The sequence below is a fragment of the Pseudonaja textilis genome, chromosome 4 (assembly GCF_049901715.1).
Source record: "Pseudonaja textilis isolate UNSWEBS1 chromosome 4, rPseTex1.2, whole genome shotgun sequence".
NCBI classification, from domain to species: domain Eukaryota; kingdom Metazoa; phylum Chordata; class Lepidosauria; order Squamata; family Elapidae; genus Pseudonaja; species Pseudonaja textilis.
In genome coordinates this window covers 10,290,153-10,313,714 of record NC_141993.1, presented here as the reverse complement: position 1 = coordinate 10,313,714, position 23,562 = coordinate 10,290,153, and the positions used below count along the sequence as shown (strand labels likewise).

General features: G+C 38.7%; 1 protein-coding gene across 2 annotated transcripts; it reads left to right on the top strand.

Moving 5' to 3' along the window:
- Positions 1-5,235: 5,235 nt before the first annotated feature.
- On the top strand, positions 5,236-23,292 carry ADIRF (adipogenesis regulatory factor). 2 transcript variants are annotated; one of them, XM_087932212.1, is made up of 5 exons: positions 5,236-5,553; positions 19,048-19,110; positions 20,621-20,683; positions 21,407-21,469; positions 22,968-23,292. In XM_087932212.1, exons 1-5 carry the CDS (start codon positions 5,493-5,495, stop codon positions 23,108-23,110), a joined length of 393 nt encoding a protein of 130 aa, XP_087788338.1. In that variant the 5' UTR covers positions 5,236-5,492; the 3' UTR covers positions 23,111-23,292. The 2 variants fall into 2 exon arrangements, with proteins under 2 accessions (XP_087788338.1, XP_087788339.1); XM_087932213.1 differs by lacking the exons at positions 19,048-19,110; positions 20,621-20,683; positions 21,407-21,469; positions 22,968-23,292 and adding exons at positions 10,047-10,109; positions 18,220-18,540 and having other exon boundaries at positions 5,252-5,553.
- The last annotated feature ends 270 nt before the right edge of the window (positions 23,293-23,562 follow it).

Here is a 23,562-nt window from a genome sequence, read left to right as displayed (position 1 = left end):
ATTCACATAGGTTTAAGGAGAAATTTCCTGACAGCGAGAACAATTAAAACAGTGGAACAGTTTGCCTCCAGAATTGTGGGTGCTCCAACATGGGAGGTTTTCAAGAAGAGGCTGTACAACAATTTGTCTGGAATGGTTTAGCGTTTCTTGCTTCAGCAGCGGGTTGCCAAATGCACAGAGCTGCCAAAAGAAAAGAACTATTACAAACTAAGGGTCGACATGGGAGTAAGGCCACAGGTGGACAATGAATGGCCCCTCCCATAGGTATTAAAAGAAGAGGAAAAAGGGGAAAAAGAAGAGCAATAATTTGTTCGTTGCAGCAGTGTGAAGATCTGTTCTGTGCATCTCAGAGACTCTGTGCTGAGTCCTTCCTTGTCAGCACTGCGTTTGGAAATATTTACTTGGCAGCTCTCCAAGCTAGATAAGGCCTGTGCTCCTCATTGCACCCTTGAAAGACTGTTTGCCAGGCCTTTGGCGGAATGTGAATGCAAGAAATTCACTTTCGTTTAATAAAAGGGGTTTTGCCAGGACAAAAAGTCTGCTTAGGGCTTTTTGGGGAAGCCAAAGTCAGAACAATACTGTGGCCCACTTCTGAATTCAACTCACACTCATTTATCCCAGCCGCAGCATTTCCAGCCCCACCACCCATTTCATTGCTTTTCTAAAATCTGGGCCAGGCTTTGTTCTATTTTTCTATGGCAGGCTAAACATTGGCCCCCTTCCTTTCATTACCATGGTCATTCCCCCAAAACAGGGCTAGCCAACATCTGGCCTCGTTTCCAACTCTCCAAGGCTCTGCTGAATTGCAACTCAGCAGTATCCCCTCCCCCTGTGTCCACCGTGATGTCTCTGAATCTTTCCTGGCTATGGCTGTCCTAACCAGGGGTCCCCAAACTTGGCAGCCTTAAGACTTGTGGATTTCAACTCCCAGAATTCTCCAGCCAGCATATGGGTATTGAAGTCCACAAGTCTTAAAGTTGCCAGGTTTGGAGACCTCTGCCCTAGACCCTTCCTCCTCGCTTAAGATGCAAGTGTTCAATCAGTACAGACAACCCAATAGCACTTAGACCGATGTACCACTTTATTGTGCTCTACAGCCCTCTCTAAGTGGTTTACACTGAGCCACAGTGGCGCAGTGGTGAGAATACAGTACTGCAGGCTAATTTTGCAGCAGTTAGGCAGTTCGATTCTCGCCAGGCTCAAGGTTGACTCAGCCTTCCATCCTTCTGAGGTGGGTAAAATGAGGACCCAGATTGTTGGGGGCAAGAGGCTGACTCTATAAAACACTTAGAAAGGGCTGTAAAGTATTATGAAGCGGTATGTAAGACTAAATGTTATTGCTATTGTTACAGAATCAGCCTCTTGCCCCCCAACAATCTGGGTGTTAGGATTCCAGCAGTTACTCCAATTAAATCATGAGCCTTGAGCCACACTCCCAAAACTAAAAAAGATTTATTTGAAAGTAGCATTCTACACCCAACGTTACCTGTAGCCAACTCTGAAATATGTAATTCACAGTCACCCTTGATCCTGCTTTTCCCCCCCACCCCCCTTGGTGTATTATCCAATGAAAAATGTCCATAGCCAAGAGTCATCAATCATGCTCTCCAATTAGATTTTTTTCAGGGCAGAAGCTTCAGTCATCTAATCAGTCTTTGAAGAAAATATGAATGGAATGTACTTTCGATTCCACACTGCCGCCTGTTCTTTGAAACCCCCCCCCCGCCAATTCTTTCTGTTGTCAACTATAAAACGTGTATACAAAATGTTTTATAAGCTGACATTGAGTCCTCATTTTACCCACCTTGGAAGGATGGAAGGCTGAGTCAACCTTGAGCCAGTCAGGTATGAACTGGCAGTGAGTAGTAAGCATGTTAGCCTGCAATACTGAATTCTAACCACAGTGCCTATACAGCTCACACACCCACTTTCTGGTCTATTTATTCATTTTTGTTTTGAATTGCGTGTTGAGAGATGCTGATTGCAGACAGGGCTGGTTTTGTTAAGTAGGAAGACAGGCAACAAGTTATTTGAGGGGTCCTTGGTGCTCTCTAAGCTTGCTTATTTCCTTGTAGAAGTTTCACTACCCAAACTAGGTAACATCATCAGTGCAATTCCTAGTCTGGGTAATGAAATATCTGCAAGAAAACAAGCAATGTCAGAGAGGAGCAAGGACCAGTCATTTCAACTTTGAGTTAAAAATATTCTCAATAAAGGAGAATGTTTGTAGCTCAGGGTTGAAATAAATAAGGGATCCTTGTTGCTCTCTGAGCTTGCTTGTTTTCCTGAAGCACTCTTTACTACGGTAGCACTGACGATGTTACCCAGTTAGGGTAATGAAATGTCTTGCCAGCGTTCCAACTAACCAATGGCAAACCAATAAACTCCGAGACAGGCATTTCCTCAAAGTTCCATTTTATTAGAGTAGTCATATTGGCACATCTGGGAAAACCTGAATCGAAGAGTTTGTGGGTTTTTTCCTTTCCAAAAGAAATTCAAGGATCCCATACCCTGCACCCACCTGTCCATCACATGGCCCAATCAAATCTTCATCCCAACTGGAGACATTCCTCCAGACACTCACATCCAGCTGCAGGGCAACATGTCCTTGACTCTCTGAGAAAAGAATGTTATTGAGTCTAATCTTCTACCTCACTATGAAATCCCTTCTTCCAAATTCCCGGGCACTGAATGTGGCCACCTCAAAGCTTCCAATTTTAACATATCTGCAAGAAAACAAGCATGGTCAGAGAGCACCAAGGGCCCCCAAAATATTATCCTTTATTGGTACACAGTTATTTATTTTCAGTTCAGAGAAGCAGCAGGATCCAAACTGCCATCAGCCCCATAAACAAGAGGTAAGATAGCAACTTGCAGAGCATATATATTTCCAGATGCACCCAGAGCCTTTGCACCCTGTGAATGAAAACACTGTTTTTGTGAAAGGGAGACACATTTTGTAACCAAGTGAAAACTGGAGATAACCATCCCAAGCCTTCCAGCAATCTTACCTTCTTGTGAATGCTTCTCCTACCCGGTCAACTTTCAGAGGTATGGACTTCAAATACCACAATTCTCAGCAATGGCTGGGCCAGTTATGGAATTTGGAGATCTGGTTTGCACAATTTGTCTGGATTGGGAATGGTTTTATTTTGTTTTTTATTCGATTTGATTTGATTTTCAATTATTTCCTATTTTCCATCAAAGCTTCTCATGCAACATTGGACCCATCAGACCAAGAATATCACTTAGACTTATATACCACTTCACAGTGCTTTATAGCCCTCTCTAAGTGGTTTACAGAGTCAGCCTCTTGCCCCCAACAATCTGGGTCCTCATTTTACCCACCTCAGAAAGATGGAAGGCTGAGTCAACCTTGAGCAGTCAGGATTGAACTCCTGACAGTCAGCAGAATTGGCCTGAGATACTGCAGTCTCACTATTACATCACCAGGTCCTTCCTTCCTTCCTTCCTTCCTTCCTTCCTTCCTTCCTTCCTTCCTTCCTTGTGGGATTCGAACTGCTGAATTGCAGTCAGCCGGCAGTCAGCAGAAGTAGTCTGCGGTACCACATTCTCACCACTGCACCACCATGGCTCAGACCCAGAAAACAACCGCATGGAAGCCATTTCGGGTTACCGCCTCATAGTTAAAACTCAGAAATAACATTTAAGAGTTACAGTCTTCCCTGAACAAGATCCTGCCTTCTTTCTGTATCTGCTCACTCCTTCCAATCCTTGCGTCTTCTCATCAGCAATGTCAGAAAAAATGGACAGAGTCAGCAAGAGACTTAAAGACTAATCTGGTTTCCAAATCTGCAGCAACAAAAGATGCACTTCTGGGATCATATGTGAGACCTTCTGCTTCAAAACCCCATGTTGTACCAACAAGATCCTTCTTGCCAAAGTGAATGTTGATAACCAGAAGCAGAATAGAGCTGGAAGGGACCTTGGAGGTCTTCTAGTCCAGCCCCCTGCTCAAGCAAGAGACCCTAGACCATTTCAGACAAATGGCTGTCCAGTCTCTTCTTAAAAGCCTCCAGTGATGAAGCACCCACCACCTCCGAAAGCAAGCTGTTCCACTGATTAATTGTCCTCACTGTTTGGAAATTTCCCCTCAATTCCAGTGTGCTTCTAACCATATCCCTAGTGTTCCCTAAAACCTGAAGTTTAAGCCTCCTACCAGATTCAAAGAAGGTCTGTAAGTTCTTTTACTCGAGACTGGACCTGCTGTCCTTCCATTTTTCTCCCTTTTCCAGCCCTGTTAGCAAAACAGCAATTGCTCTTCTCTGCCTGGCCTGAACTTCATGGGATCACAAGGCTGCAAATTTGATTTAAAGTTGAATCTTTGCCCAGCTGAGCAGTTCCCCAATCCTTCGCAGTTATAAGCCTCTCTCCACACCTTCCATCTGTTGAATTTTTTATTCTTATTGTGGCCGTAGAATCCCCAAGTCGTAAACTTCACACTGGAAATATTTTTGAAGAGCCAGAAAATACGTCTACCTTGCCAACACTCCAGAGATAGGAATCGTTTTCCTTTTGCAGCTATGGAAAACTAGATTTTCAACACTGGGAACATACTACCATATGTGGTGGTCTTGTATAGAAGCCAAAAGATGTTGGACAAAGATACACACATTGGTTGGAAAAAATGATAAAACAACACATTTGAAACCCAAAATATTTTTATTAGGAATGGTACCTGAAGGTTACAGTAAAGAAAAAGCATATTTAATTATACATGTATTAACAGAAGCTAGAATTGTATTTGCTCAGAATTGGAAAAGCGATAAGATACCAATAGAGGGAAAAGTAATTGAGAAAATATTTGAATGTGCAAAAATGAATAGGTAAAACATTGGTAATCAAAGAAAAAAGAAGAAACGGGATATTATATGGTATGGGATTTATTTTATCAATGGTTGGAAAATAAAACGGACAAGAAGAATACCTAATAATAAGATAAGATTGTTTAAAAAATAGGTATTTAGATAATACTTATAAGAAAATATGATTATTGTTAAGTTGGTAAGAAAAGTATTAATTATAACAGTAAGCACAAGAAATATGTACCTAGTCGACACACGGTTGAAATGGAATGGAATTATTGTATATATAAAATAAAAAACTTTTTGAAAAGAAAAAGGAAAACTACATTTTCCTTCTCTCCCTCCCCCCCTCTCTCTGTTTCTGTCTCTCTCCCTCCCTCCCTCTCTCTCTCTGTCTCTGTCATGCATTTAAGCCTAACCACACCCTTTTCCTCCAGAAGGGAACACTATAATTTCAAACAAATCTGCTTGCTTTGTTTTTGAAACTGGAAATTAGTTTCCAAACAAGAGTTTGGCCAGTGCTTTTCCACATGTCCTCTGGGGGAGATTCTCTGTTATATAAGCCCCAACAGATCTGCAAGCAGAGCAACAGGACTGGGCTCCATTTGGAAACGGAGAATCTACTGCTGAGCAGACAGCAAGACATCCACCCAACGGACAGAAACTATGTTTAAATTCAATTTTTCAGAGGAAACCTCCAAGAAAGGCAACACTGCACAGGACACAGGTAAGTAGACTCTGGTCATTCCGGAATCTTTTAAATGCTCTCGTTCCTCTCTAGCTTTCCTGGGTGGAGAATTCGCTTCTATCCTCAACACGGTGTTGGTGTCTCACATCTAGCTGGTTTTGGCTGATCTGGAGACTGGGTCAACCTGGGTAGTACAGGATGGGAGGCCACCGGAGAGTTGAGAGTTGCAAGCCAGATTGGGAAGCTACAAAGACCTCTCAGAAAAAGACAGGAGCCAACCTTGTGTAGCACAGCCAAGAAAAATAAACCAATGTGTAAGTTATTACGACTTGAGGTCAAGGGAGACTATCTTCTTCTTCTTCTTCTTCTTCTTCTTCTTCTTCTTCTTCTTCTTCTTCTTCTTCTTCTTCTTCTTCTTCTTCTTCTTCTTCTTCTTCTTCTTCTTCTTCTTCTTCTTCTTCTTCTTCTTCTTCTTCTTCTTCTTCTTCTTCTTCTTCTTCTTCTTCTTCTTCTTCTTCTTCTTCTTCTTCTTCTTCTTCTTTTTTCCAGGGTGCAACGAATAGGTTTGCTTGGAGAAAGGGATCAGTAGGAGAACACTTGTTTGGCAAGCCAAAAGTTCCTAATATGTCAAATAAACGGAACGTGAGGTAAACCTGAGAAACCGTTCCCTATGTGCATCTTTGAGGAGACTCCGATAATGCCAGATAATCCAACATGCTTGCCAAACAGTTTAATTTAAATAGTTCAAGCGGTAACTTATATTTCTTTCCCTGCTGTTTTTTTCATACAGCTAGATTTAAAACCAACCTTCCTTCCTTGCTTCCTTTCCTTTCCTTTCCTTTCCTTTCCTTTCCTTTCCTTCCTTTCCTTCTGTCCTTCCTTGGGATCTTTTGTTTCTTCACTGTTTATGTTCTCAGTTTCTTGTGGCTTCTTGAGATGGAGAGAAAACATAGGGGCTCTGCAGGGAATCATTTTATAGGCCTGGTCTTTTATATGAGAATTTACAGGAGGGGGGGGTTTGAAAAAACTCAACTCTGTTTTTTCCCTCAGGTTTTTTGGGGGGGAGTTGGGGTGATGTGGGGTGGAGTAAATTGTTATGTAATATGAGTACCCATTTCAGATGCTGAGGGTGCCATGCCCATGTAGATTTCATAAGTAAAAAATCAGAGCACAAATTTATGTGTATTGAATAGAAACCCAAGAAGTATTTTAACAAGGAATTTCTTGTTGATTAGAAACTGAGAATCTTTGATTTTCATCTTCATTCTCCCAGAACTGTGTCCCCCTGAGGCATTATTTTGCCTTTTACTCTCTCTCTCTCTCTTTTGTAAAAAAAGGTGTGGTTCAGAAAGTTGAAAGACACACTCACACACAGCATTCCGTAGCTTTCCATTCAAGCCCCGTCAAGTCACAAGATGTTATTTTAAACTTCTCCCAAGAGTAGTAATTATATACATTTATATACATTTACCAACTGACCAGAAATCAAGATGACTTACAAAATTCCCAAAGCAGCAAATTTTACAGCTGAGAGACAAAAATCAGAAAGATTAAGTGGTGCCTTTTAAAAACTAATAAATCTTACTATCAGGTCCAAACTTAAAAGCTGGTCTCGGATTCCTTGTTTGTGACTTTCACTGACTAATGCAACTTTCCCAAAATTCAGCTATGACTGAAGACAGGATTAGCCCTGATAAACATGGATTTTGGCACAAGGAGTCCACCAGTTATATTTTCTTAAAGCACAACTTTCTCATACTTCCCCCTCCCCACCTTCTCCTTAAGAGTTCATTCTGAGCTCGTAGCATCTGTTCATCTAACTCAATTTTTTGGAGAGTTTCTGCTAAGCTCTGCATGGGTGAAAATCTGCAATTTCTCAGTTGTCTTGTGCTATATCTATTTTCCTGCTCCATTTAAAAAAAAAAAAAGTTTTAATGATATTCTTATGCCAGAAGAGCAATGGTGGCGCAGTGGTTAGAATGCAGTACTGCAGGCTAACTCACTTCTCACTCCAGCAGTTCGATTCTCATCGTCTCAACGTTGACTCAGCTTTCCATCCTTCCGAGGTCGGTAAAATGAGGACCCAGATTGCTGGGGTAAAAGGCTGACTCTTTAAACCGCTTAGAGAGGGCTGTAAAGCACTGTGAAGTGGTATGTAAATCTAAGTGCTAGTGTTATCCAGTTAATGTGACTCCATGCAGAAGACATAAAGTCCTAAAAACGCAATTAACCATAAAAGCACAGAAAGAGAAGGAAGGACCAAAAAGGTCCACTAGGACCACTATCTAGCTGTCAATGTTCCTTCTGCACCGTCTTCCAAAGGACCAGTGAAAAACTATTGGGCTTTACATCTTTCCAAGCACAATGTTTTGACAAAGGAGACAAATAGAACAGCAACATCTAAGGAGAAGACTGGAACATCAAGAATTCCATACGTCTCCATGGACATAACCAAATAGTTTCTCCCTTACTTTCAGGTTCCAAAAATCAGAATTAATTTTATTATTCAGACAAGGGTTACCAAGGATGGAGAGAAGCAGTCCTGAACAACCAAATAGTGGAAAATTCAATTGAAGAAAATATTTGTAGCTCAGGGTTGAACTGAGGAGTCCTTGGTGCTCTCTGAAACTCAGTAGTTCAAACTACACATGACTCATCGTCCACTGTGAAGTGTGGCCCAACTATAATATGCTGTTCTAAGAATTCAGAGATCCTTTGCAATTCACTCTCTTGCTACATTCAGGATTCAACACAGCATTCAGCACACCAACTTTTGCCCTTTTCAATGAACAGAGCTGAGTATCAGCTACTTGAGTTGATCTCCAGATGATCCTGGAGGCGGCTTGAGTGGGCCTCCAAAGGACCCTAGAGGTTAAACCCAAATATTCCTTGGAAGCTGGTGTTCAGACTAGGATCACGCCAGAAGCTTGAGTTGATCTGAAATGGCCTCAAGATGCTTAGGTTGTACTCCAAATGAACCCTGGAGGCTTGATTTCACTTTGAAGTGACCTCTGGAGGCTTGAGTGGAACACCAAAGAGCCCTAAACCTTGACCATAAATAACCCTTGGAAGCTGGCGTTAAGACCAGGACCACTCCAGAAGCTTCAGTTGACTTGGAATTATCTATAGAGCTTGGGTTGACCCCAGAATTAACCCTGTAGGGTTGATTTGACCCCTGAATGACCTCTGGAGGCTTGAGTTGTCCACTAAAGAGCCCTAGAAGTTGAGTCCAACCAGCATAGAAGCTGGTTTTCAGGTGAGATCTATGATTTCTTCCTGAGTCCCTCTATTGGAAGATATTTACTGAGCAAAACAATCAAAGAACCTCAGAGGACATTTCTACACCTGAAGGTGACAGTGCAACCCAAGATCTGGAAGGGAGCTTTAAGTCTGCAACTCTTGTGACGGAGAACTTGTCATAAGAAATCCTGATTCCTTATGTTCCTCCCTGGTTGACCTATTCAGAAGTTAAACATAGCTGGGCCTGGCTAACATTTGAGGTAATTCTGAACTATCCCAGAGATGAAGTCAAAGGAAGGCATCTCATAAGAACAGAACTGCAAACTGCTTCACAATAAAAATATATGAACATCTTCATGACATCACTAGAAGTGATGCTTGGCTTGGGGAGTTGTCTTTTTAAAGTGTGGATTTTCGTGCCACTTTAAAGATTTTTCTGCAAAGCTCCTTGAAAGTTTCACACAGTTATACAATAGAAGTTAGCATGTGCAACCTTCTCTGTCAAAACCAGACAGATCCAAAAATGTATTTTAATCTAATATTGATGATGCACAAAATTTAATTCTTTTAAAGAAAAATTGGAATGTAGATATTAGTAACTTAATAATTTATTCCTATTACTGAGATATTTTGGGGGTGCTAAATAGGCTTTTGAAAATATAATTGTTCCTACTGTAGATACGGTTTCCCCCAAAATACGACTTACCCTGAAAGTAAGTCCTGGCTTGATTTTTTTACACGTGCACCCAATATAAGCCCTACCCCCCACCCCCAAAAAAGCTCTAATTAAGATCCCGCCCAGAGTGGACAGGTATAAATTAAGCTAGGGTAGGGATGGATGGTGGTGGAGCTGCCCTACTACTTACCTTTGGACACACCCCAACACCTGCCTTGCTGGCCCATTTCTTCTGCAGCCGGCAAGGCTGGCAAGGCTTTTCTGAAGGCCTCTTTAGCTGATAGCAAAGCTCCAGATCAATCTGGAGGTCTATTATCAGCTGCAGAGGCCTTCAGGAAAGCCTTCCCAGCCACAGAAGCTTCTGAAGGCCTCTGACAGTGAAAAGGAGGCTGAGGGTGATGCATGCAAGTGAGGTTAATCAGTGGATGACGTCCCCTGAAAATAAGACCTGGTGCCTTTTTTGGTGGCAAAAATATACAGTATATAAGATAGGGTCTTATTTTCAGGAAAACATGGCACTAGCTTGGCTGTTATTTTAAAATGTAAAATGAACTGTTTCAGGCAACTGGTGTATGATTGCTGTGACAGTAATTTATGCTATTGTTTATGACTGCAGTTAACTCAGCAGGGCAGGCCGTGCAGCACGTTCTGGATCAGGTGACAGAAACTGGTCAGAAAGGTAAGACAGACAGGTTTTTTTTTTTTTTTATATAAATTTTTATTATTTTTTTAACATAAAAAACACAACAACAAAACATAAAAGTATCAGCTCCCCCATATTTTTGTACACACCGTAAGTCGGTTGGTCCATCGGTTTTGTGCATTCACCTCATAGTCACAATTACAGTTACTTTATATAATACTCTTATCAATACAAATTTATAAATCCTAGTATCTCTATTAAAGAAAAAAAAAAAAATTTGACTTAACTTTTATTCGGTCATGCCTTTATGAGATAACTATATTTTAAATATTTTATTCTAAAACAAATCTTATAATCATACCAATTCTATCCCAAATATGAAAAAGAAAGAAACAAAGAAAACTATTATATAAATATAGTATCAAAAACCAATAAAAGGAAAGGGAAAATAAAGTCATTATTATTCCTTATTATCTAACTTTTATATTTTAATATTTCATCATTCAACCATTGATAGAAAAGATCCCAAACTAAATAAAATTGTTTATCTTCTTGCTCTCTAATTTCAAAAGTCAATCTACTCATCTCAGCACATTCCAAAATTTTCTTTACAACTTCTTCTTGCAATGGAATTTTCTCATTTTTCCAATTTTTGCAAATACAATCCTAGCAGCAGTCAATACATTTACAATCAAATATTTCAACTCTTTACTATAAGTATCTGGTAGTATTCCCAATAGAAAAACTCCGGTTTCAAGTCTATATGCTTCTTTGTCATTTTTTCCAGCCACATGTGGATTTTAGTCCAATATTTTCTAGCATCCTCACAAGTCCACCACATGTGATAGTATGAACCAGGTTTCTGATGACATTTCCAGCATTTTTCGGATTTGTTCTTAAACATTCTTGCTATCCTTGTCGGGGAAAATGCCACCTGTAAAACATCTTATACAAGTTTTCTTTATAGGCTGTAGACATTGTCATTTTATAATTTTGACCATAATTTCTGCCATTTCTCTAAATCAATCCCATATCCAAAATTCCTCCCCCACGCAATCATAGTTTCTTTAACTTGTTCTTCCTCAAGCTTAATTTGCAATAAATAACCATACAATTTTTAATCACCTTTTCATCAGTACCCATCAAAATCTTATCCAAGTCAGTTTGCTTATCATAAAATCCTCTGCTTTGGAATCCTCATAGTACTTTGAATATATTTGCAAATATGAAAACCAATTCATCCGTATACCTTGTTCTTCCAATTTTTGCATCGATTTAAGTTCACCCTTTTCATCTAATAATTCCCCATAGTTAACTGTTTGTTCCTTTTTATAAATTATAGGATAAGAAAACGCTTCTATCGTCGATAACCAAACTGGAATTTTCAAATAACACTGTTTTTTTATCTTCTCCCAATTCAACCACAGAGACTCCTGTATATAATGCCTTCTAAAATACCCCTGTGTTTTAGTTCCTTGTACCATAAAAAGCATGCCAGCCCAACAACAAATCATGACCTTCTAATGTCAACAATCTGGTTTTCCTTAATGTTATCCATTCTTTAACCCACGTCAAGTTTGCAGCTTGGTAGTACAACTCCCAATTAGGCAGTCCAAACCCTCCTCTAAATCTAGCATCCTGTAAAAGCTTTAACTTTATTCTTGCTTTCTTACCTTGCCATATATACTTCAAAACAATTTTATTTAAATCCTCAAAATATTCTTTTCCAAGCCTAATTGGTATTGTTTGAAACAAAAATAAGACTCTGGGTAAAATGTTCATCTTAATTGTTGAAATCCTTCCTATTAATGACAATTGTAGGTTCTCCCATTTTTTCAAGTCTTGAGCTATCTGTTGTTTAAGTTTAATATAATTATTCTCCTTCAATGTACTACATCTTGATGTCAAATATATCCCCAGATACTTAACCTTGTTTGTAACTTGAATTTTTAACAGTTCTGCCAACTCTTCCCTTTGTTTCAACAACATATTCTTTGACAAAATCTTTGTTTTATCTCTATTTATTTTCAAACCAGCCACCTCCCCATAGACCTCTATCTTTTCCAACAGTTTCGAGGCTGTTTCTATAGGATCTTCCAAGATAAAGACTAGGTCATCTGCAAAGGCTTGTAGTTTAAATTCTTCCTTTTAATTTTCATTCCTTTTATAGTTTTATCTTCTCTGATATTTCTATTCAACACTTCCAAAGTCAATACAAATATCAAGGGAGAAAGAGGACAACCTTGTCTTGTGCCTTTTCTTATATTAATAGGATCTGTAAATTCTCCCTCCATCATTACCTTAGCTGTTTGTTCATTATAAATTGCTTCTATTGCCTGAATAAATCTTCTAGCAAAGCCCATCTGTTCCATTAAAAGTAACATAAATCTCCAATTCACATTATCAAATGCCTTTTGAGCATCTAAAAATATCAAAGCCATTTGCTTTTCAGGATGTGCCTCATAGTATTCCAGGGTGTCCAGAATTACTCTCATATTGTCTCTGATTTGTCGCTTTGGCAAAAACCCATTTTGGTCTGGGTGGATAAAGTTATTCAAGTACTTTTTAAGTCTTTCTGCTAATATTGAAGCAAAAATTTTATAATCTGCATTTAGTAAAGAAATCGGTCTATAATTCTTGATTTGCAGTAGGTCCGCCTCCTCTTTTGGAATAAGTGTAATGTAAGCCTCTGACCATGTTTTAGGTATCATCTTTTTAACATAACTTCATTCATAACTTCTAACAGTGGAATACACAGTGATTCTTGAAAGATTTTATAAAATTCTACAGGAAACCCGTCTGGACCTGGTGCCTTTCCATTATTTTGTTTCTTAAGTGCTTGACTTAACTCCATCATTGTTATATTACTTTCTAGCATTTCTTCAATCTCTTTAGGTATCTTAGGTAGATTTGCATTCTGTAGGTATTGTTTAACTTTCTCCTCATCAATGTCTTCTTTCTTATACAAATGCTTATAAAATCATAAATAATCTCTTTTTTTTCTTTGCTGCCATAACAAATTTTACCTTGATCGTCTATTAACTGCGGTATTTTCCTCGACTCTTTCTCCTTTCTCAATTTATATGCTAGCCATCTACCTGGCTTATTTGCATCCTCAAAATAATTCTGTTTAGCATTCCTAATTTTCTGTGCCAGTTCTTCTTTCTCTATTAAATCCATTTTATGTTTAGTTATATCCAGTTTCATTTTAACATCTTTTCTGTGTGGCATTTTCTGTAATTCTTTTTCAAGTCCCTTATATTCATCATCCAAGGCTTTAAGAGTTCGCCTTTTCCTGTTGTTCTTTTTTCTTGTATAGTCTATTATCAAGCCTCTAACATAGGCCTTCATTGTGTCCCAAACATTCTGTATCGAGGTGTCTTCTTTTCTGTTCTCTTTAAAGAAGAAGGCCAGTTCTTTCTCCATCCATTGTATAAATTCCTTATCCTTTAAAATAGAATTATTTAATGTCCATCTCGATCTTTTCCTTTGTCCCTTCCATTCAATTGTCAATGGGTTATGGTCAGCCCAAGTACTTGTTTCAATATTTACTTCTTGAATACTAGACATTAAATCTGTTGAGATCCAAATCATATCCAGTCTGGACCATGATAGATGCCTATTTGAATAGAACGTAAATTGCTTAGATTTATCATTTCTTTCTCCATACGTCTTTTAAAGTTAATTCATCTATCATTTTAAAAAAGGATTTAGGAAGAGTTTTCCTGTTATGCTTTACTGTTGTTGCAATATAGTCAAGTCTATTATCCACAATTCCATTAAAGTCTCCCATCATAATTACATTAGCATAGTCAAGTTCGGCAGTCTTAGTATGTAATTTTCTATAGAATTCTTCCTGTTTATCATTCGGTGCATAAATTGCAATCAAAAGTATCTTTCTATTATTGTCCATTATTTCTACCATTAATATTCTCCCATCATCATCTGTATAAATCATTTTTGCTGGAATGGCCTCTTTAATATATAAAACCACCCCTCTTTTCTTGGATTGTGTCAAAGAGGTAAACAATTTCCCTAATTTTGGTTGTAATAACAATTGTTCATGTTGCTTTTTAATATGAACTTCTTGTAAACAAATTATGTCGAACCTTAATTTCATTAATTTATGGAAAATCTTCCTTCTCTTAGCAGCTGAGTTCAGTCCATTTATATTCATTGTAATCAATTTTTTTTCTTCCATAATTATGTTTTATATTTAGATTTAACCACTCTCATGGGTCTTGCCTCACGTTGATCTTTAATATCCACTTGTCCACCTACTGCACCTTCTTCTTTTCCAACCTCCATTTGTTCCTCTTGAGATTCAATTGATGGGACCTCCTTTCCTGCTCCTCCTTCTCTGCCTCCAAAACCTCTGCGCAAAACAGTTCTGCTTTCTCAATTGAATCAATTCTATGTCTCTGTTCCTGCCACGTAAACATCAATCCTTCTGGAATCAACCACCTGTAAGACACCTCTTTTCCAATAACCTTTTAGTCAGGAATCGGTATTCTCTTCTCATCTCTCTCACTCTTCTAGGTATTTGTTTTAAAACCAAAATTTCTTTACTTTTGTATTTCAGTGGCTTCTCTCTTGCTACTTGCAATATTTGTGTCTTCAAAGATTTTTTAATAAATCTAATATGAACTTCTCTGGGTAGGTTATTTCTCATCGCATATCTTGTAAAAACTCGATATATCTCATCAATTCCATCCATCATCTTCTCTTCTGTTATCTCGAGCGCCTCCGCCAAGATTCCTACCATTATCGCAACCAAATCTTGTCCTTTTTCTTCTTCTATATTTTGGAATCTAAGATAAAATTCTGATCTATCCAACTCCCACTTCAACATCTCACTTTTTTCTTGTTCAATCGCTGTTAATCTATTGTCGATATTTCCAATTTTCTCCTCTCTTTGTTTGCCTCCCTCTTCAACATTTTGGAGTCTCTCTTCATATTTTTCCATCATCTGTTCCATCCTACCTGTTCTTTGTTCAATAGTATCCATTTTTACCTTAAGATCTTGAATTCCTTGCATAATCATCTGGAAGGATACTCTTTCTTGTTCTTTTTCTTTCTCTTTATCTTGCTTTAACAATGTCTGAATTAAACGCTGTCCAGATGGTGGGGAGGCAGAAGCAGACATAGAGGCACCCGAAGATATAAATTTCTTACTCATTTTAAGTGGTTCCGACTTTTCAAGTTTTTTCAAATTTTAATCCACAAAAAAAGAAAAAAATATGAAATTTTAATCCAAGGTAAAAAGGCCAACAATAAAAAGCCAAAAGTGAGAGAAAAAAAGAAAAAAAAAAAAAAAAATTCTTCAAATTCTTCCTGACCTTAGTCCAATAAAAAAAGAAAAAAAAAAACCATAAAAAAAAGTAACAGTAAAAATAGAAACCCAATAATAATAATAAACAAGACAAAGCCAAAAAGGAAGAAGGGGAGAAGAAAAAGAGAAAAAACAAAAAACAAGACAAAAACCAAGAAAAATAAGTTTCTTCAGATTCCACACCTTAGTCCAGCCAGAAAAAAAAAAAAAAAAAAAAAAAGAAAAACCTCAATTAAAAAAAGAAAAAGAAATAGTCCGCTAATGTACATTAAAAAAAAAAAAAAAAAAGGAAAAAGAGAAAACAGGATCCAAATAGGCAAAAGAAAAAATAAAATCAGTTAAATCAAAATAAAATATAAGTAGAAAAAGAAATTCAGAGGCTTCCCTTTGCAAATAAATCAAGCTTAAAAGTCAGGACCTTGATGTTAGTGAAGGGGTTGGCAGAACTCAAAAAAACAACACACTGCACTCTATTTAATTATCCAAGGCTCTAATTATAACTCCCTTCTCTTTCCCACAAGCTTCAAAGCTGAGCCATGTATATCCAGAAAGACACCTGTAATAATATTCCACAAAGTGCTTTCCTCTATCTTATCAGGGGATGTCCTTGAGAAGAAGAGTCTATTTTTCTTTTTTTAAATATTTCCGAGCCTCTAGGTGGCAGTGTTACAAAGTATCATAGTTCTCACTTTCCCCCTCCTCTCTTAAGGGAAAGCCGACTTGCAATACACAAAACAAAAACCGAAAAATCAAACAAAATCAAGAGAAGCCTCTAGCCCAGAAAAATAAAAATAAAAAGTCCAGAAGAAGAATAAAACATATGAATATATAGAAAAAGAAAACAGTCCAGTTATCCAATAAGTAACAATAGAGTCCGGAAGCAAAGAAAAGAAAAAAAATGGATTCTCTCTTTGACGTTTCCCTAAAAAACGCCGCTAAATCAATTTTGTCAAAAACAAAACAAAAATCACACAGGTTTCTTCAGATAATTAGAGTAAACTTTCCAAATTCAAAAATTAAATAAAAAAAGAAGTTCTCACCCAACCGACAAACTCTTTCTCAAACTCTTTCCGTCTGGAGTCGCCCGGCCTCAGCAGCATGGGGCTGCCTCTCCGCCGCTGGCAAGAAGAGCTTCACCCGGCTCTCCAGGGATTTTGCGGTATCCCCGAATCCTCAGGATATGCTCTTCACGATGGCTGTCCCTACGGGACAGCGTAGGTCCGTTGGACCGCCAGTGGCGGAGATATCGGCTGCAATCGAGGAGCTCGATTGCAAACCGTATCGCCACGGCGCAAGCTCCTCCCATCTCCAGACAGACAGGTTTTTATTAAGTTAGGAGGAGCACCTTCACTCTTATAATAAAAGAAAACGGTACATTTCCCCTGCCCCCCGCAAATTGGAGCAATGTGCCGCCTATATAGGCTTGTAACTAGAGAAATCAGGTTTGATCTTGCTTGTAATAAACTTGTCTTCAGTTAGCCTATTGATCAGCAGCCTTAAACGCTCAAAGAGCCACAAAAGTCCTAACTGGAAGCCCCACCCCACCCCCTGTTCAATTCTGGAGCCGACCGGAAGTCCGGTTCCTCCCACCATACAGTCTCCTCCTAGTGGCATCCTTCTTCCTTTTATCAACTGGCAAGAAGGAGCTGCAGCAGAAGAGCCACAGCTGGCTCCAGAGCCCTGGGGTCACCGACTCGAGTTAGCTTGTACCAAAGAACAGAAAACTATTCAAATCAAGAAATTCTGTTCTTGAAGGAGAGAGTCCATGTTTTGTTTTGTTTTTTAAATCAAATGAACTTTATTAGGCAGATTTTTATACTAGGCTCCTCCTGCCACTCATTGTTCTTGGTTGGTCTCAAAGAGCTAAGCAGGGTCAGGCTTGGTTAAGACTTGGATGGGAGACCCATTAGGTATCTCAGCTTTATGGGTAAGACTGAGAAGCCAAAAGATTTTTACCGACCAAGAAATAGCAGATTATTTTGCGTCTGACTCAGGGCCAACTTAAGTGATAAGGGCAGTGTTACCAGGAGCGAACTTGATTTAATGGTGATCTTAATTTTTATTTCTTTTGGAAAGCCTAGGAGGAGTTGGCAAAATCATCCTAGAAACTTATAAAGTTTGTAAATTATCACAGAAACTATCAAAACTCTGAGGCAATGGAAGAGTACTTGATTATGAATAGGACAAAGTAGAGAGTTCAGGGATGAAATAATTGAGAAAACATAGAAAATAAAAAATCAAGCAATGAACAGGTGTCATCTATTTTCAAAAGACAGAGAAATTGAACAATTGGCAAACTGATTTGGTCTGGTCAGTATTTAATTATTTAGGACCTTTTAAAACTCATTTTAAACAAATCGGAATTTATACTTGGAAATGCCCAATTCTGTCATTTAGGGAGTTTTCTGTTAAGAAAGGGTTGAATGGGATGGTATCTGTTAAGCGTAATTGGCCAAGTGAACTGGGTCACATTGATCTTGGAACTTTAAAAATTATCAGCAGTGTCCAAGATGACATGGGGTGGCTCAGATTATAATAATATAAAAGGCTCTGTGCATCTACCCTCTGAAGAGACTTAATTTATTTGTCTTAATTATTTTTAATTATGCATTTTCCTTTGTTATACATAATGTTTCCATTTCTGCAGCGGCAGTGTGCTGTCTGTATCAAATTTATTTTGAACACACATAATATTATACACGTCAGATAATTTATGAGAGGCTTCAGGGAATGTCAAGTTTGCTATATTCCCAGGGAGGCAAAGTTGTAATATTAAGAGGCCCTTTAACCATCTGGTCCTTTCTTTTTTTAAAGTGATTGGTGACACCTACAAAAGTGTGCAACAAACTGGTGAAAAAGCAGTGCAGAACGCAGCAGGTGAGATAACGGCGTGGGGTAAAAGTTTCGGCGAGAGCGGCCAGAAGAAGACCGAAGAAAAGAAGAATATTTCAACCTAAATTGGCCTGGTCTTCCTTTTGGCACATTGGAAACGATCCAATTATCTTTTTATGCGTTGGAAATGATCTTCCCATGGCTACCCTGTTAGATGTATTTGACACCTTCATTGAAGGTTAAATTATATATTGCGTAAATTTTGTCGCTGTTATCAAACATTTCAAAAAAATAGTTTCAGAATGAATGGGGACAGCGTGTTTTCTGATCATTGCTTTCCGTAGTTATATCCTGGAAGGAAAAGACTAAATCGTACAATGAACAGCTAAGGCAACTATGCTTATCCTATCGAAGAGAAGGATTAGGGGTGACAGGATAGCTCTCTCCCAGGGGGCTGCCATAGAGAGGGGGTCAAGCTATTCTCCAAATTCCTTAAAAAAATAAACACGAATAAAATGTTCACGTATTGAAAAGCCTTCCCAGCCAAAGAAATTCCTGAAGGCCCCTGACAGTGAAAAGGAGGCCAAGGGTGATGCATGCAAGTGAGGTTAATCAGCGGATGACGTCCCCTGAAAATAAGACCTGGTGCCTTTTTTGGTGGCAAAAATATACAGTATATAAGATAGGGTCTTATTTTCAGGAAAACATGGTACTAGTTTGGCTGTTATTTTAAAATGTAAAATGAACTGTTTCAGGCAACCGGTGTATGATTGCTGTGACAGTAATTTATGCTATTGTTTATGACTGCAGTTAACTCAGCAGGGCAGGCTGTGCAGCACGTTCTGGATCAGGTGACAGAAACTGGTCAGAAAGGTAAGACAGACAGCTTTTTATTAAGTTAGGAGGAGCACCTTCACTCTTATAATAAAAGAAAATGGTACATTTCCCCCTCCCCCCCCCCCACCAATTTTGAGCAATATGCCTCCTGTACAGGCTTGTAACTAGAGAAATCAGGTTTGATCTTGCTTGTAATAAACTTGTCTTCAGTTAGCCTATTGATCAGCATCCTTAAACACTCAAAGAGCCACAAAAGTCCTAACTGGAAGCCCCCTCCCCCCATTCAATTCTGGAGCCGACCGGAAGTCCGGTTCCTCCCACCATACAGTCTCCTCCTAGTGGCATCCTTCTTCCTTTTATCAACTGGCAAGAAGGAGCTGCAGCAGAAGAGCCACAGCTGGCTCCAGAGCCCTGGGGTCACCGACTCGAGTTAGCTTGTACCAAAGAACAGAAAACTATTCAAATCAAGAAATTCTGTTCTTGAAGGAGAGAGTCCATGTTTTGTTTTGTTTTTTAAATCAAATGCACTTTATTAGGCAGATTTTTATATTAGGCTCCTCCTGCCACTCATTGTTCTTGGTTGGTCTCAAAGTGCTAAGCAGGGTCAGGCTTGGTGAAGACTTGGATGGGAGACCTGTTAGGTATCTCAGCTTTATGGATAAGACTGAGAAGCCAAAAGATTTTTACCGACCAAGAAATAGCAGATTATTTTGTGTCTGACTCGGGGCCAACTTAAGTGATAATGGCAGTGTTACCAGGAGCGAACTTGATTTAATGGTGATCTTAATTTTTATTTCTTTTGGAAAACCTAGGAGGAGTTGGCAAAATCATCCTAGAAACTTATAAAGTTTGCAAATTATCCTAGAAACTATCAACACTCTGAGGCAATGGAAGAGTTCTTGATGATGAATAGGACGAAGTAGAGTTGAGGGATGAAATAATTGAGAAAACATAGAAAATAAAAAATCAAGCAATGATCAGGTGTCATCTATTTTCAAAAGACAGAGAAATTGAACAATTGGCAAACTGATTTGGTCTGGTCAGTATTTAATTATTTAGGACCTTTTAAGACTCATTTTAAACAAATCGGAATTATACTTGGAAATGCCCAATTCTGCCATTTAGGGAGTTTTCTGTTAAGGGAGGGTTGAATGGGATGGTATCTCTTGTTAAGCGTAATTGGCCAAGTGAACTGGGTCACATTGATCTTGGAACTTTAAAAATTATCAGCAGTGTCCAAGATGACATGGGGTGGCTCAGATTATAATAATATAAAAGGCTCTGTGCATCTACCATCTGAAGAGACTTCAGATAATTTGTCTTAATTATTTTTAATTATGCATTTTCCTTTGTTATACATAATGTTTTCATTTCTTCAGCGGCAGTGTGCTGTCTGTAGCAAATTTATTTTGAACACACATAATATTATACACGTCAGATAATTTATGAGAGGCTTCAGGGAATGTCAAGTTTGCTATATTCCCAGGGAGGCAAAGTTGTAATATTAAAAGACCCTTTAACCATCTGGTCATTTCTTTTTTTAAAGTGATTGGTGACACCTACAAAAGTGTGCAACAAACTGGTGAAAAAGCGGTGCAAAATGCAGCAGGTGAGATAACGGCGTGGGGTAAAAGTTTCGGCGAGAGCGGCCAGAAGAAGACTGAAGAAAAGAAGAATGTTTCAACCTAAATTATGCGTTGGAAATGATCTTCCCATGGCTACCCTGTTAGATGTATTTGACACCTTCATTGAAGGTTAAATTATATATTGCGTAAATTTTGTCGCTGTTACCTAACATTAAAAAAAAAAATAGTTTCAGAGTGAATGGGGACAGCGTGTTTTCTGATCATTGCTTTCCATGCTTATATCCTGGAAGGAAAAGACTAAATCGTACAATGAACAGCTAAGGCAACTATGCTCATCCTATTGAAGAGAAGGATTAGGGGTGACAGGATAGCTCTCTCCCAGGGGGCTGCCATAGGGGCTGCCAAATTCAAGCTATTCTCCAAATTCCTTAAAAAAATAAACACGAATAAAATGTTCACGTATTGAAAAGCCTTCCCAGCCAAAGAAATTCCTGAAGGCCTCTGACAGTGAAAAGGAGGCTGAGGGTGATGCATGCAAGTGAGGTTAATCAGCGGATGACGTCCCCTGAAAATAAGACCTGGTGCCTTTTTTGGTGGCAAAAATATACAGTATATAAGATAGGGTCTTACTTTCAGGAAAACACGGTACTAACTTGGCTGTTATTTTAAAATGTAAAATGAACTGTTTCAGGCAACCGGTGTATGATTGCTGTGACAGTAATTTATGCTATTGTTTATGACTGCAGTTAACTCAGCAGGGCAGGCCGTGCAGCACGTTCTGGATCAGGTGACAGAAACTGGTCAGAAAGGTAAGACAGACAGGTTTTTATTAAGTTAGGAGGAGCACCTTCACTCTTATAATAAAAGAAAATGGTACATCCCCCCAATTTGGAGCAATCTGCCTCCTGTACAGGCTTGTAACTAGAGAAATCAGGTTTGATCTTGCTTGTAATAAACTTGTCTTCAGTTAGCCTATTGATCAGCAACCTTAAACGCTCAAAGAGCCACAAAAGTCCTAACTGGAAGCCCCCTCCCCCCGTTCAATTCTGGAGCCGACCGGAAGTCCGGTTCCTCCCGCCATACAGTCTCCTCCTAGTGGCATCCTTCTTCCTTTTATCAACTGGCAAGGAGGAGCTGCAGGAGAAGAGCCACAGCTGGCTCCAGAGCCCTGGGGTCACCAACCCGAGTTAGCTTGTACCAAAGAACAGAAAACTATTCAAATCAAGAAATTCTGTTCTTGAAGGAGAGAGTCCATGTTTTGTTTTGTTTTTTAAATCAAATGAACTTTATTAGGCAGATTTTTATACTAGGCTCCTCCTGCCACTCATTGTTCTTGGTTGGTCTCAAAGAGCTAAGCAGGGTCAGGCTTGGTTAAGACTTGGATGGGAGACCCGTTAGGTATCTCAGCTTTATGGGTAAGACTGAGAAACCAAAAGATTTTTACCGACCAAGAAATAGCAGATTATTTTGCGTCTGACTCAGGGCCAACTTAAGTGATAAGGGCAGTGTTACCAGGAGCGAACTTGATTTAATGGTGATCTTAATTTTTATTTCTTTTGGAAAGCCTAGGAGGAGTTGGCAAAATCATCCTAGAAACTTATGAAGTTTGTAAATTATCACAGAAACTATCAAAACTCTGAGGCAATGGAAGAGTACTTGATTATGAATAGGACAAAGTAGAGAGTTCAGGGATGAAATAATTGAGAAAACATAGAAAATAAAAAATCAAGCAATGAACAAGTGTCATCTATTTTCAAAAGACAGAGAAATTGAACAATTGGCAAACTGATTTGGTCTGGTCAGTATTTAATTATTTAGGACCTTTTAAAACTCATTTTAAACAAATCGGAATTTATACTTGGAAATGCCCAATTCTGTCATTTAGGGAGTTTTCTGTTAAGAAAGGGTTGAATGGGATGGTATCTGTTAAGCGTAATTGGCCAAGTGAACTGGGTCACATTGATCTTGGAACTTTAAAAATTATCAGCAGTGTCCAAGATGACATGGGGTGGCTCAGATTATAATAATATAAAAGGCTCTGTGCATCTACCCTCTGAAGAGACTTCAGATAATTTATTTGTCTTAATTATTTTTAATTATGCATTTTCCTTTGTTATACATAAGGTTTCCATTTCTGCAGCGGCAGTGTGCTGTCTGTATCAAATTTATTTTGAACACACATAATATTATACACGTCAGATAATTTATGAGAGGCTTCAGGGAATGTCAAGTTTGCTATATTCCCAGGGAGGCAAAATTGTAATATTAAAAGGCCCTTTAACCATCTGGTCCTTTCTTTTTTAAAAGTGATTGGTGACACCTACAAAAGTGTGCAACAAACTGGTGAAAAAGCGGTGCAGAATGCAGCAGGTGAGATAACGGCGTGGGGTAAAAGTTTCGGCGAGAGCGGCCAGAAGAAGACTGAAGAAAAGAAGAATGTTTCAACCTAAATTGGCCTGGTCTTCCTTTTGGCACATTGGAAACGATCCAATTATCTTTTTATGCGTTGGAAATGATCTTCCCATGGCTACCCTGTTAGATGTATTTGACACCTTCATTGAAGGTTAAATTATATATTGCGTAAATTTTGTCGCTGTTATCAAACATTTCAAAAAAATAGTTTCAGAATGAATGGGGACAGCATGTTTTCTGATCATTGCTTTCCGTGGTTATATCCTGGAAGGAAAAGACTAAATCGTACAATGAACAGCTAAGGCAACTATGCTCTTCCTATCGAAGAGAAGGATTAGGGGTGACAGGATAGCTCTCTCCCAGGGGCTGCCATAGAGAGGGAGTCAAGCTATTCTCCAAATTCCTTAAAAAAATAAACACGAATAAAATGTTCACGTATTGTATCACTTCTTTTGGTGGAGCTACGAAAATTGCTGCTGTCAAACAAGGG

Bases quoted from the DNA above. Each gene is read 5' to 3' on its own strand.
- ADIRF (XM_087932212.1), top strand. From the start codon at position 5,493: ATGTTTAAATTCAATTTTTCAGAGGAAACCTCCAAGAAAGGCAACACT. The intron at 5,554-19,047 runs GTAAGTAGACTC...TTATGACTGCAG, and splicing joins CAACACTGCACAGGACACAG to TTAACTCAGCAGGGCAGGCT. The intron at 19,111-20,620 runs GTAAGACAGACA...CTTTTTTTAAAG, and splicing joins GACAGAAACTGGTCAGAAAG to TGATTGGTGACACCTACAAA.